Source organism: Tachypleus tridentatus, chromosome 8 (genome assembly GCF_004210375.1).
Source record: "Tachypleus tridentatus isolate NWPU-2018 chromosome 8, ASM421037v1, whole genome shotgun sequence".
Taxonomy (NCBI): domain Eukaryota; kingdom Metazoa; phylum Arthropoda; class Merostomata; order Xiphosura; family Limulidae; genus Tachypleus; species Tachypleus tridentatus.
In genome coordinates, this window is record NC_134832.1 from 9,200,025 (window position 1) to 9,215,370 (window position 15,346).

The 15,346-nt window shown below is 32.1% G+C and overlaps 1 protein-coding gene across 1 annotated transcript in view; it reads left to right on the forward strand.

The window, feature by feature from the left end:
* The window catches only part of LOC143223866 (protein amalgam-like), a 124,528-nt gene that overhangs the window by 95,563 nt on the left and 13,619 nt on the right, over positions 1-15,346 (forward strand). Inside the window, exons 5-7 of the mRNA XM_076452342.1 lie at positions 2,983-3,111; positions 6,481-6,765; positions 11,779-11,856. Of these exons, the coding sequence (XP_076308457.1) occupies positions 2,983-3,111; positions 6,481-6,765; positions 11,779-11,856 (492 nt within the window). The remainder of the gene's footprint in view (positions 1-2,982; positions 3,112-6,480; positions 6,766-11,778; positions 11,857-15,346) is intronic.

The following is a 15,346-nucleotide window of genomic DNA, read 5'->3' on the forward strand; positions in this document are numbered from 1 at the left end:
TCATAATTTAATTTATATTTATCACTGCCAACGAGATTTTCTTGAATCACTCTCCCTCGAACAATTAGTAAAAAATATAACAAAAGTGAATGCTTAAAATTGCTAACATTTTAGAATTAGAGGTTAAAAATTCAATGAGAAAAAATTAACTAGAAAGATGTTGTTGAAACATATGTCGATGATGAGTTGCTGTCTGAAGAAACATTGTGGGAATATTCTAATGTCTTAACTAGCCCACCAGAGTTGAGTGATATAGATAAGTTAGAAATCCAATTAAAACTGAGACAAATAGGGCTTGAGCAAGAACACATTGAAACCACAAAAAAGAGAAAGAGCAAGCTCATATCGAAGAAAAAAGAGGCCAAAGAAGCCCAGATTGAAGCCCTTAAGGAAATTACCTTGAAATAAATGGAAATTAGACTGAACTTCGATCATCCAAGGCAAAGTGACAACTTTGAATTCATGCAAAATATTAAGATACCACAATTTAGTGAAAATGAAGTTGATAAACATTTATAACATTTTAAGAAAGTTGCTCAAACTATGCAATGGCTCACCGAAAAATGGTAGTTATTATTATAAAGTGTTTTGACAAATAAAGCACAAAAAGCTTATCTGCTCTCTCTCTCTCTAGAAGATTGTACAGATTATGCAAGGTTAACACAACTATTTTAAAGCAAACGAGTTAGTACCAGAGTCTTATCGCCAAAAGTTCTTAGATTATCAAAAGCAATAAAACCTAACTTGTATGGAATTCAAAAGAGGTTTATTTTGATCGATGGCATAATTCTAGGCATATTGGCAACAGTTTTTACAAAATAAGACAATTATATTTAGTTGAAGAATTTAAACGCTGCACAAGTGACGACCTAAAAACTTGCTTAGATGAATAGAAAGTTCAAATAATACAGAAAGTAATGAATCTTTTGATGATTATACTTTAACTCATAGAATCTCTTTTCATAAAAACAAATTTATGCCATCTCGGCAAAAGCCAGTGCCTGTCCAATCCACTAAAGTTGAGAATTATGAAAAATACATCTCCTATGGTTAAAAACTTCAGAAAGTCGAGATAAAATTTTATCAAAACCATTTAAGCCTATCTGTTATTTTTATGAAAAGCCTGATCATTATATCCGATTGTTGGAGTTTGAAAAAAATAAAAAAGAAAAAGAAAGCAACACCCAATGAGTTTGTATCCACTTATGGATGTTGTTTCACCAGAACATCTTTTTTTCCCTTTTTTATTTCAATTCATTTTTTCTTTACTTTGGAGAGCAGTCACCTTCCAACAGATGTCTGTGGGCATTGAAGGGTGATATAGATATGGGACGTTCTAGGCTTGAGCACCCAGATCTCGCTCCCCCTAATTTTTTATTTCCTATGTGAGACTGGCTAATGGAGGTTAAGACTGATAGACGGTGTATCCCACTACAATGTGGGTCCTACTTTCTCAGTCACCTCTAAAACTTGGTGTACATTTTATAATTCCGCATTATAATTTGTGCCCTGGGATCTTTTCAACTAGTGCGACCTTTTTTGTTTAATTTATTTTTGTTTCGGCTTGTTTTTAAGTTATAACAAACTAATATATATATATATATATGTGTGTGTGTGTGTGTGTGTAATATCTTAGTTAATAATTGTATAATGCCAATTTTTAATTATCTAAGGAGGGAGGTTAACAATTTATATGAACCATCATTTGTAATAACTATTAGTAATAACCGTTATTATAACTAGTATTGTTTTTTATTGTATATTATGCAGATAGCCCGATGTGGCTTTGCTATGAGAAAAGAAAACACACACACTTATTGTATATTAAAATATATTTATGTTAGAAAAAAAAGAAAATGTGTGCATCAATCTTGTTGGTAAATATCGTAAATTTAATATATATTAACACTTAATTAACTTATAACTTCAGATTCAAATTTTCGGTTATTTTAAATATTAATACGCAACATAATAAACTGGAAAATCGTCTGAAATAATTTATGATACGTAACACATATAACCTAAATCTGTTACCTGATTTTCAATGAAAAAAATATCGTAATTTAATATTCATATGTAGTACATGTATTATATTTAAAACATTTCTTAAAGTTCAAACTCTATAAAACTGCTCAACACCACAGTAAAACATTAAGTTACCCAAGTGAGTATCATGGCAGATTTTGGAAGTTTTCGTGAGTTAACTAGCTAATAAATTTAATTTAGGATCATTGTATTGGTTTGCTTTCTACTCATTGACCAGTTTAACTGAATAATTATTAGTTTAATATTCAATTCATATTAAAGACTCGTAATTTTTCTGTTTTTATAATGCAAATAAGTTAAACTTTGGATATTTGTCACATTATAATGTGTATGTATTTCCATTTGTAAAACTGCCTTTTCCTGCCAAGAATGCTATTTTCAATTTAGAATACTATTTTATTGTTTGTGTTATTACCGTATGAAGGTGTTGTACGTGGGTTAGCTTCTTTTCTCCGATTTATATAGTCAATATTTTAATATCGAAATTATGGAAGTGGCAAGGGCACATAAGGGGCATGTGTTCCCTAACATTTTTCCATTTAATACCTGTACTTTCATTAATCACTATTTTAGATTGATTTTTCTTTTTCTTGCCCCTTCTTTTCCCATTAGGCAGTCATGGAATGTGGCAAATATATATATATATATATATAGCTAGATATTCACAAGATTAAGATTTATTTCATAATAAATGTATTACTTTCATTTATATCATAATTATAAACGTAATATATACAGTCATAGCTGCTAATAAACTTCTATATAACTATATCTAACCATTATGAGATGGAAACTGAAAAAGTTGAACTTAACTTTTAAATATGAACTCGCTAATTGAAGTGACCTAGTGTTCAGAAAAGAAATAAGAAACAAGAACAATATACAGTTAGTGCATACACCAATTCAAGTTATATCAGGTTTTTCTACTTCCTTTAGATTTTAACGTGGTCAGCGAGAGTTTGTTTCTGATCCGAGTTAACAGGCGCTACAATGGAGCCTATTTATGTATAGCGATGAACGGTGTGCCTCCTTCAGTCAGCCAACGAATTTTGCTCCAGGTGTATTGTAAGTATTTAGAAAATAAACTTGCTGGATAATATTCTTTACCTATGACACTCTTGTTTTAATTACTTTTAAAATGACGGATTAAGAAAAAAATTGTGCCCAGTTTATTTTCGCCAATCTAATTAAAAAAAGCATGCGCCTTTGAAAATATTTTGCTAAGCTTGTGTAAAATTTAAAGAAAAAGGTAAAAACTAGGTGTCATTAGATACATGACAGAATTACTGATCCAAGAGAAAAAAGTAGTATTGGTAAACATACATATTACAGTAACTTACTTCATTCTCTAATATAGTCTTCATATTTTTAACTTCCTGTACGCATTCCTAAGACTAGGAAAAAACAATAGCAATAACCACAAAAAATATGTGTGAAATGGTATTGTCTTTTCGGACATTCTGAACTATCAGAGCTAGTAGATTAACTTTTCCCTTTTGAGATTAAATTTCCCAGTAACTTAATTTTTAATGCACTGTTACCTGTTTTGGCAGCTTCAAGTCTTTCAGTTCATCAAAAAGTGTCGTATATTAATGATTAAAGTGATTACCAGCAGTGCTTTAGTGCTTGGTAAATAGACATTGACAAATTATATATAATACTTCCTATTTATAACCAACATTATTCGTTCTTCCTTAGCTTTTAACGAATACAATACTAGCCACTTTTGAAGCATAAATTTAAATACGTTACGTAAAAAGCAATAGAAAATATTTGCAACTGACAAAGGACATCTGATAACTTTCTAAAAGGCTTCCAACCGCAGAAGAAAAACGTGGCAATAATAAATCATTTTCACTTTGCTGCGTTGAGTAGGATGTTTTTTTCTTCTCGTGCGTTATTAACGAGGACGAAAATTAACGGAACATTGATTGATACCTTTCGAAGCGAAAAAAATAACAACACAAAATCTTTATCACAAGCCTAAAAACAATTATATAAAATTAAGAGTAATATACATAGTGTCGTACACTTTGCATAAAATTAACAAAATATATTGTTGTATTATGAAAAATAGAGAAGCAAGATACAAAAAAGGAACTTTTTACACAGATTAGTTGGTACTTTAAAATGTTTTTCAATATTAATTTTTATTACTATTAAATGATACACAATCACTGAGACCGCCATCTTATCTATAGTTAAATATTCAGGGTCTCTCAGTTGGCCAACCAGTGGTAAGTTTACAAACTTACAATGCTAAAATCCGTGGCTTGATTCCCCGTGTTGAATAAAGCACAGACAGCCTATTGTGCACATTTGCCCTAAAACAACAACAACAAAAATGTTTTTTGAAATTACTGCAGATTTATCGATATCCATTCATTCTTTATTACATGCTACGTACATGACTCTCTCTCTCTCACTGATGCAATCATATGATTGGTTATCATGTGAATTGTATTTCGATAATAAAGCAAATCATTAATGTGCTCTTTGACGCGTGTTATCAATGTAAGATAAGAAAACCGTTTTAAAAAATACTTATTCATTTCTCTCATATTGGTATATATTTTAACTTTCAATCTTTAATATGGTGAAAAAAATTATAACTCTTAATTTTTTGGGAATCAAACTTTTATGTTTCGAATGTAATTAAACCGTGTGAAAGTTAAATTTGAAACAGCTGGATTGTCAGTAGATTCTACTTGGTAATTACAAGACAACTTATTCTTTATTCGTGAATGAGAAAAATGTTCAAGAACAGAAGGAAGTCAAATAAGTGCTTTTTCTTTCACTGTATTAAGAAGACTAAATAAATATATTAACTTATGTAACCACGATCTTGTTTTGTTTATAATACAAGCTATTTTTATAACTTTACTATAATGGTTATTAGAACATTTATTTATTTCTATTATATATTTTTCAATAAGAAAGACTAATTGCAGTTAAGCTATTTTTCGACTAATTCAGTCTTTTTATACTCAATTCGTTTTACAGCAAATTACGAATGAATGTCTTTCTGTAAAATCTTGTTTTTCTTCATATTTCATTTCTTTATTTATAAATCATGTGTAAATAAATATGGCTGTAACAGTTCATCTGCCACGCAACTTCTCTGTGAGATAAGTAAGAGAACAAGTTGTTATTCTATAGGAGTAATATTGCACTATTGTTATGCTATATAATATTTCTCAAAAAAGGTTCTTTAAGATATACACTTTAAAATGAAAAATTTCTTGTTTTACATTATTTTTAGCTATGTACTCCAGATACACGTACTGTCAAGCAAGTGATTAATATATTTTGTATTATATTAAGTATGTTTTTGTAAAATGCTTTTATTCTTTTGTATTCTTACACAGTAGCACAATGTATTTTATTATGTTTCCTCTGTGAATGAGAGGTATAACAAACATCCTTAACTTTAAATTTAACTATCAGTTAGGTAATGCATTTAAAAACTACGAGTTATTATCACAACTATTTAGTTATTGCCCAAAGGTATACGATAATATATTGGTGTAAAAATTCGATAAAATGGGTTCTCAAAAGCTTTAGTTAATTTTTTATTAATAAACCACACGCTTAATTTTTTTTTAAATAATGGAAGTCAAATGTGATGGAAATTGTTCTTAATAGTATTAACTGATTTTTTTTTTGTTAAAATTATACTCTTAAGTTTTGAAAAGATGTTGATAATAAGCTTTTTTATACATTTTGCTAAGACTAGAACAAATTTATTTTTAAAATATAAATATGAAGGTGTACTTTTCTTGAAGGTTTGTAACGGTCTTCTGCATAGTATAACTTATTTAGTGATAGAGTAACAGGTATTTAAAGTCATATTTAACTGTAAGTATTCTAAAGGTGCAAACAGTCCCTGTAGTTTCAGTGAGTAAGGAAAGTAAACAACACTTTAAACATTAGAGAGAATACTTGCTTTGAAGCCAAATAATTAGCATTGACATTAATACGTTTGGCTCACTTTACAGAACCAAAGCTGCTGGCAAAATGCTAACCGATCTTATTTGAAATGCTGGATTAAATTTCAGCAATAAATGATTCGCCAGTTTCTTCGTTTGAAACCTTCTTAAATTTCAAATAAGGTATTATCTGGAGTTTCATCTTTTTACAGAAATTCCCTCGCCTGAAGGAATTCTCAGGTTAGGAATTCTGTAAATTAATTATTGTGTATAGAAGTGTAAGCATTCTGATATGCACAGCAGGTTCTACATATTTCACTGTAAACATCATTTTTATTTACTTGAGTCATTAACTGTGATTTCTTAACATTCTGATTCTTAAAACATACAACTGAGTTTGGACGGTTTTATTTAATTTATAATTTCTCAAAACTTGCTGTATTTACAAATAATTTCAACCATTTCTTGCCCCTAGTAGGTATAGCTATAGATTTTTTTTTCACAGTTCCGCCCGAGATTATGATAAAAAATAATTTGATTGGAGCTTACCTTGGAAATACAGATCTATTGAAATGTTATATTGAAGCCCTACCGTTTCCAAATATTGTGTGGAAAAAGGACGGGAAAGTAATTTCGTCCGGAAAGAAATATGAAATAGACATTGCAATCAAAAAGTATGAAATTGAAACAGTGCTGAGAATTCGGGATCTACAACCAGTCGATTTTGGGATATACAGATGTACAGCTAACAACAGTCTTGGCCAGGCAGAAGGAGAAATCCAAATCTACGGTAAAAATATGTTTTTCTTTCAAATAGTTTATGAATCTTTTAAAAAGAGTTCGTAGTGATCCTTTGTTTCTAAGTTTCCTTCTGAATATTGGTCAGTACGCTCCTTTAGTGTTCCTCCCACTGTAGGCAACTGAAAGAAAGCTTATATATATATAAACTATAGCACATTTATACATTTATAAAGACGACACACACGCGATATCATTAACTTCAGTGCATTACAGTTAAAAGTTATCAATAGTTCTCTGAATATTTTTCTAAAAAAATTATTGGAATTATGTCTACCTCTAAAGCTACTAAAACCTATAAATACGTAGTTCTGTTTTTAAGTTTTGACTCAGTTTATCTATAAACTGTAACGTTTTTTTTTTTATAAAGTATATGTATATAGGCTATTTCATTACACTTTCAAACTAGTAAGTCGCAATACTCAAGCCTGTGAAAGATGAAGTGAAATTGAAGACAATATTCTCAGAACAAAAGTCAAATTTTAAAGTATGTACTAACAGCAATATATTGATGCCAATTTTCTTTTAGGACATAATTTTACTGCTTACAAATTATGATACCTTTTCAATGTAACAAATGTAAAATATACTGATTAACTAATCATTTTCGGTTAAATGATAAAAAGGATAAAATAAAATGTTTATAAGCAAGAATTTAATATCAAATTATAAAGAACTTTTGCAGTATTATTCCCAAATAGATGATTGTATAATTTTAAATGATAATATGAGGATTTCACAATGGTTAGTGTTTACTGTATAAGTTACTTTACTAGTCGTAGTAATAAAACTTATAAACAATTGTTTTAACAGTCTTTCGTTTGGACGGTGGTCCGTTGAATCCATCTCGTTGGTCTATTATTAAAAACAAATGCACCGAATAATTAAAAATTAATATATTTTCTTGATTACGAAGTAATAATTTCAATAATAGTAACAACGTTCCTCAAGATTCTTGAATGTCCTTTTATCATGTTCCAAGAGAGTTTATAAGATACGAAGTAATTAAGATACAAAATTTCTTGTCTGTTTTATTCAGCTTAAAAAATAAACATAAGTAGCGAAAGATTTGTTATGGCTGAGGGCGTTCGTTCAAGAATATATTTAAGCAACCATGAAAATTTCAAAAGTTGTCGTTGTAGGGCAGAATTGGCAGAGAACAGTTAACATTTATATAAAATTAATAACTTTCTACTTCTTTTTTTTTTCCTTCAGTAATTTTGGTGAAAAGGAATATATTCATTAATCCCATTTATCTGTGTCATTATTTAAGAATATTTGTATAATTATCTGATTTTTAATAAATTCTTACATAATCTTTATGTTCAATTGTCTTATTTTAATCACATTATAATTTAAAGATTCTATACGGTCGTATTCCCAACAATGACAAATCACTCATGATCTTTAGATGCGTGATCATGAGCACTACGAGCTATTTATAAGTTGCTCAAACTTTTGTCAGCTTCATACACGTTAAACATGTAAGTTAACTGAAACACTTCAACTAAACTCTAAAAATCGTTTAATTTAAGCCATTCATCTATATGAGGAACGTTTTCCACCTAATATGAAACACGCTTACCCATATTGAATACTACTGGAAATCAACTGAGGACTTTTAGCTTTTAACTGTTTTAGTTACCATTAGCTCAGCTGGATCAATAATGGTTAATATTACCCAAAAGAACTTTATAGCCTTATCTGAATATCTGCCCCACCGCTGGGACAGCGATAAGTCTACGAATTTACGACGCTAAAATCAGGGGTTCAATTCCCCTCTGTATAAACAGCAGATGACCCGATACGACTCTTGCTATAAGAAACACACTCTTTTATCTGGATATCCAGACGTTCTAACTTCTGTTTTGACAGTAATGTTCACAAACATTAAAGAAAAAATAAATCAAGACGAATATTAAAAAAGGAAGACATTCAAATCACCATGTATAGATACAAAAACTTTTTGACTCTAGGTGTTAAAGATTTGTTTATCCAATTACACTGCACAACAAAGTTTTTGCTTCTTGAACACTGTTGGATGTTCCTTACATATTTTTGGCTGCTGATCACGAAAATCACATCCAAATTTGCCCATCACGTACCGTTTCATCGAAATATTCAGTTTTGTCATGTTTTTTCTTATATTTGTGTCCAAAATTTTTGGTTTCTGTAAGAGACCTATGAACAATGTTTTGTGCAGTCTGAGCATGTCCAGGCATGAAATCAGGCCAGATTGGAAGCTGTTCTGTGGAAGTATGCAACCCGGGCATGCCTAGGCAGGCCGAAGTCAGCTTAGTACTATCTCAGCAGGCTATGAAAGTGGCTTTCATACACAGGTGCTGCTCATTGAATTAATATAGACCTTATAGTGTGTACGTATTGTTTCAGAATATAGCATTGCCTCAGTAGCACTGTAACAAGTAAGTTAGATGTTATAGACGTTTTACAGGATGATTGGTGTCGGTCAATATGTCTCGTCAATGTCTTAAGAGCAGCAATACATTCTGCTATATTTGTGGCGAGTATAAGCTTGCTCATCAGAGACGCTCAATCACTGCTCTTGTGAAGAAAGCATATCATCTGTACTTCGGCTGTAAGACTGGTGATCAAGACCAGGAATGGGCGCCTCACATTTTTTGTGCGACATGTGCTGTCTGTCTGAGAGCTTGGCTTAGAGGCACTTTAAAGACAATGCTCTTTGCTGTTCCGATGATATGGCGAGAACAGAAAGACCATGTGATGGACTGTTACTTCTGTTTGACTAATGTGTCTGGTTTCTCTGCCAAAAAACAAGAAGTCAATTGAATACTCTAATCTGCCTTCAGCAATGAGACGCGTGCCACATGACAATAGTCTTCCAATTTCGAAACCACCAGAGGAATGGATCTTAGACGAACCAGATGAAGAAACTACAATGCATGGAACTGGCAGTGATCCGGATTTTGAACCGTGCTCCTCAGGCGATCCACATCTCATAACACAGTCAAAATTAAACGATCTGGTCAGAGATTTGGGTCTGTCAAAAGCAAAAGCCGAATTGCTGGGTTCGAGACAGCAAGAATGGGGTTTGTTGTCACCAGGTACGAACGTTTTTGTTTTCAAAGCCGCCAAGATGATATAACTAAATTCTTTGCAAAAGTTGACAGTCTCTGTTTCTGTGTTGACATCGAAGGATTGTTCTCTGCTTTGGTTTGTGACCATAACCCGCAAGAGTGGCGTCTCTTTATTGATTCATCAATGTTAAGCCTCAAAGCTGTTCTGTTAAACAATGACAACGCTCACCCTTCAATACCTGTTTGCTATGCAGCACACATGAATGAAATCTACGAGAACATGGAAATGTTGCTGAAGCACATCCAGTACAGCAAGTACAACTGGAATAGCTCGGCTATACAAAGTACTGTTGTTTCATCTGTAAATGATACAGTCGTGCCAAAGAGTCATATTATTCTAGACAGAGCTGGCCACTCCGTAAAAAGTTAGTTCCAGGACAGAAAAATGTGGCGCATAAACCGCTTGTCGACCCGGCAAAGATTTTTGTGTCTCCTCTTCACGTAAAATTGGGACTTATGAAGAATTTCGTGAAAGCAATGAAAAAAGGAGGCGAAGGTTTTTGTTATTTAAGTCAGATGTTTCCAAGAATAGCTGAGACCAAGATCAAAGAGGGCATTTTTGTTGGCCCTCAGATCAGACATGGTATGAGTGACAAGCGGTTCGAAGATCTGTTAGTTGGGCCGGAAAAGATGGCCTGGAAAGCCTTCAAAGACGTTGTTGACAATTTTCTTGGCAATTACAGAGCCTTACATTACATTCAGCTGGTAGACAAACTTCTCAAAGCATACAAAACAATGAAGTGCAACATGTCACTCAAGATTCATTTCCTCCACTCACACTTGGACTTCTTCCCCACAAATCTCGGTGCTGTCAGTGATGAACATGGTTAAAGGTTTCACCAGGAAACTGCTACAAATGGAAAAACGATATCAGGGCAACTGGAATCCGTCAATGCTTGCTGACTACTGTTGGACACTGCAACGTGATGCACCGGACATTGAATACAAACGAAAATTAGGAGCAAAACACTTTTAATTATGTTGAAGTTAATAGCGTATTAGAAACATAAACGCAATTAAATACGTTATTGCCGGTAAACAGTTAACAGCCTATTTCTCAGAGTTCCTACGAGATGAAGCAAAACCAAAACTATATTTTTGCATCCCTACCAGGTAGCTGTCACAATCAGCAAAAGCTTTTCAAAAATTTGTTCTGCGGTGAATTATTAGGAATTAAAGTAGAAAACATATATTTAGAAATATCGCATTTATAATTTTCATGAAAATAATACGAAAATAGAGAGTGCAAAAAGTAGTTCAAGTGCAAAGTGTGCGATTGGTATAATTGAGAGAGTGAAATGTCTGATAATAGAATGAAACAAACCTTATAAACTTCCCAACCGAGGTTTCTGTAATAGATAAAGTTTAATAATTTTAATTTTCACTTTCTGATAAGTTGTTTTTTATTTTTACTTTGAGAAAACTGTCTAGTTTAGTTAAGATATCTTTCAAATGGTCTGAACTTTAAAAGAGGACACGTGGTGTAATGGTATGGTTTATAACACAAACTTTTTTGACAGGAAAGGGTGGTTGAAATATTCATAAACAAAGAATAAAGGGTATTCCCTGTCTCATAAATAAACTATGTCATAAAGGATAGTTTAAAGAAAGCCCTTTTGTTTTTATTGGTTTGTTCTGGATCAAATTTGATCTTCTACCACTAATGAAGGTAGATTTATCCATAAACAACCAACAATGTAAACACCGATCAAGCATACTTCTGACTGATGATGGTGGAGTGTTTGCTATTACATGGAGTTATAATAATACAATGTTACTAAGAGATAACGTATATTTAGTGTGTTTTTTCTGTTTATCTAATTAATTGAATATAGAGTGCAATATAATGTTTTCGATTAAACTTTCATTATCTGTTTACTACAATCCAGATATTCCAAAGCCAACCTCAATACCCACCTTAACGCTTCCAACGTTATGTTCTACTACGATGGAGACAAGTTCTTGGAGTGAGTACACTTCTACATGTCAGTGTAAAAATGATATATACAGTTTGGTGGCTTTCTACTTACACCCTTGTACCAATTAATTGAAAAAAGACGGAAAATTACGATTTTTTCAATTTTTTGCATTTTATTTCTGAGAATCCAAAAATTACTCACAAATTAATACATGATATGATCGCCTTTATTTTTCAGAAGATCATTAATCCGCTTTAGCATCGAGTCCACAAGTTGACTGCAATCTTTACTAATTTTTGGATCGTGGTACCACACCTCAATTATGGCCTCAATTAGCTTATCTTTCGTAGGACAGTCTTTTCCCCGAAGTCTTTCTTTACAAATCGCCCAAAGATTTTCAATAGGATTTAAGTCCGGAGAGTTTCTAGGCCAGTCTAGCACCTTTATTCGCATTGTAGTCATAAAATTCTTCACAAGTTTCGATGTGTGGCACGGAGCCAGATCTTGCTGAAAAAATGCCAGATTAATCTGGAAATCTCTTTTTCAATTCTGGAATGACTCTTCTCTGCAAAACTTCGATGTACTGTGGTCCTCGCATCATACCTTCTACGATATGTAAGCCTCCGATGCCATAGTAGCTGAAAAAGCCCCAAAACATCTTCTTCAATGGATGTTTTACGAACTGATTGATGTGAGATTCTCGAAATTTCTCACCTGGAAATCTGCGAACATGCAGACTTCTTTGACCCTGTACGAAGAAATGAGTCTCGTCACTGAATAACACCTTCCTCCATTGTTCTTGCGTCCAGTTCTTGTATTTCAGATCCCATTGATAGCGTTTTTTCTTCATTGAGTTGGTAAGAAGTTGTTTTTTGACTGGTCTCCTTGCCCTTCTGACGCAATTTTGAATGACGTAATATTCCTCAAAATTTCGTCAATATATCCCAAAAATAGATCAACCGTACTGCAAAACACAGCTAATGACGCCGTTTGTGTGAAAAAATGACTATTAAAGGAAATCAGCGGGTCCAGCGAGCCTACACCGGCCGCCCTGCTGAAAATATTGTAAAATGATTATATTTTTCAATTAATTTGCACAAGGGTGTATGTATAATTTTTTGCTATAAAAGTGTTTTACTTTAAGACAGTTTTCTTTTTTAGTTCTAGTTATTCGACGGGTTTTGTGTGCTTGCAGTATTGAATGGAAGGCGTGTTGCTTGAGATAAAATTTTAGTTTATATGGAGACGTGATTTCAACATGTGCTGACAAGAATTAATGGTCCATGAAACGCATTATGTGGACCGAAAAGTTATGAAAACAATATATAAATTTTACAAAGTAAAATAAAGGTAGTAATGTTGGAATATGCATTTATAAAGATTATAGGCTGTTTCTGAAATGTAACTTTTTTCGTTTTAACGGTTTTATATTCTTACTTAAAGCCCAAAATGTCCATGAAAACACGTAATACTAGTTGATGTCGCTGTCCTACTGAAGACTTTCACTATAACATGGGGTAAATCTGACTTTCAAAGATCTTCTCACATATAAGGAATCTGTAGAGTAAAGTTAAATAGCCCATTTTAGTGACCCGTTCTATAACGTTTGAGACATTTTAGTTTTGTGTTGCCAGTTTCAATATTTTTCTCTCGAAGTTTTTCTATAATTTTTTTATTTGTGTCATTTTTTAAGAAGTAATTCAGCATAAATCTAGACAGAAAGACTCGTGGGTCATATCACAAGTATTCTGTCAACATAGTATCAGACTGTAGATACATCATATCAATATCGTTTACCAAATGAGATATAAAAAATTAACAATATTGATGATGCATGTGCTTTTTCGGGTTATTAAACATACTTCAAGTTTACCACAGGTCTATATCAATGACCACCGTGCACTTTTATTTTCTTAAACAATACACTTGTATTTCTATTTGTAATGAGAACGTACAACTTAATTTATTTATTAATTTATACAAAATTCAGAACAGTAGAAAATTTATGAATTATTCACTTGGACAAATTCATAGATATAAAGAAACGTATCAGTTTAAATATTTCCTTCAACAGATTGCACAGTACAAACGGGAAGAGTAGAGAAAGTAATAGAAACAATAGTATTATAATTATTTTGCTGTAATTGCTCTTTAGCAATTAGAAAATAAATAAAAACAAAAAGTAAACTAAAAATAATTGATTTAATCCTCATGCACAACATTAAATTTATTATGGATATGCAAATCCCGCTTGTTATTTTACCATTTGAACAAGTTTGTAAACACGTACTTGTAAATTCAACCTAACGTTTATTGACAAAATTTTAAAATAATTTGTTTAAAACAGTCTTACATTTTTGGTCAATAATTCGCAGTTTAACAAAGTTTGATATCAAAGAGTTCAATTATGTTTATTTTTCAAACTTCTGATTATTCTAAAACTAGAAAATTCTGTTGTGTGAAATATTGAGTTTTATCGCATGTAACGAAATGCAGGATGAAAGAATCATATAAAAACAAAAACATTCATTTTCTACAAGGGATTTCATTAGTTGATACTCACATGAAGTATTTTTTCAGGGTATAAAACTCGATTGATATTTTTATATATATATATATTTGTATATAAAAAGAAATCTATCTCCTCACGCAGTTCGTAAAATCGAGAAAGCCATCGGATTTCAGTATGAAGCAGCAAATTTTTATGCAAAATTCCCACATCCTCACAGAGTAAACTGAAGATTCTCGCATTGAGTGGTCTTGATTTTATAATATTAACTGTTTTTATGACATCACCCAATACCTCTTTTACGTCTTCTGGCATTCGTTTCATTGCAAGTGTACGATGATGAAGAGAGTAATAGATACTCTCGATGTCGGATTTTTTTCTATTTTATGCGTGCCACTGCGCCTGAAAATTTTCCGTTGATAGCTGAAGCCTCATCAGTACAAATACTTGAGAAAAGCTACCATTGGATCTCATGTTCTCTCATAAATAAATCGATCAGTTTAAATTTTTCTTTGCCTGTTGTTTGAGTGGGCAAAGATTTGCAAATTAGCATGTCTTCTTCAAAACTAGCTTCGTGAATATAGCGAAAAACACAAGCAACATCACATAACCTGCGACATCTATTGATTCTTCCATCTCGCCTTATTAACTCCGTTAAACAATTTGCTGACATATCCTTGATTCTTCAAGAAATCGAGTCGTCAGAAAGGGGCGCAGAATTAATAATTTTAAGAAATTTCTCATCAATCGTGCACTTTACCTAATCTTTTGCGCATGGTTTTATCAAATATTTTGCAACTGTATGGGCTTCACCTGCTTTTGCAATACGGTAACTAACACGATATGAAGCAATAAGAGCACATTTTTTCTCTTGATGGACAAACGAACGAAACATAGCTGTTCTTGTATTTAATTGCAAACATTTTATTTTGAAATATTCGGAAGTTGGATTTTTAATTGGGAGTGCTTGGTTTCTAGATGCCGTTTTAACTTTCCTGGATGCAAACTACTGTTCCACATTCAACACAC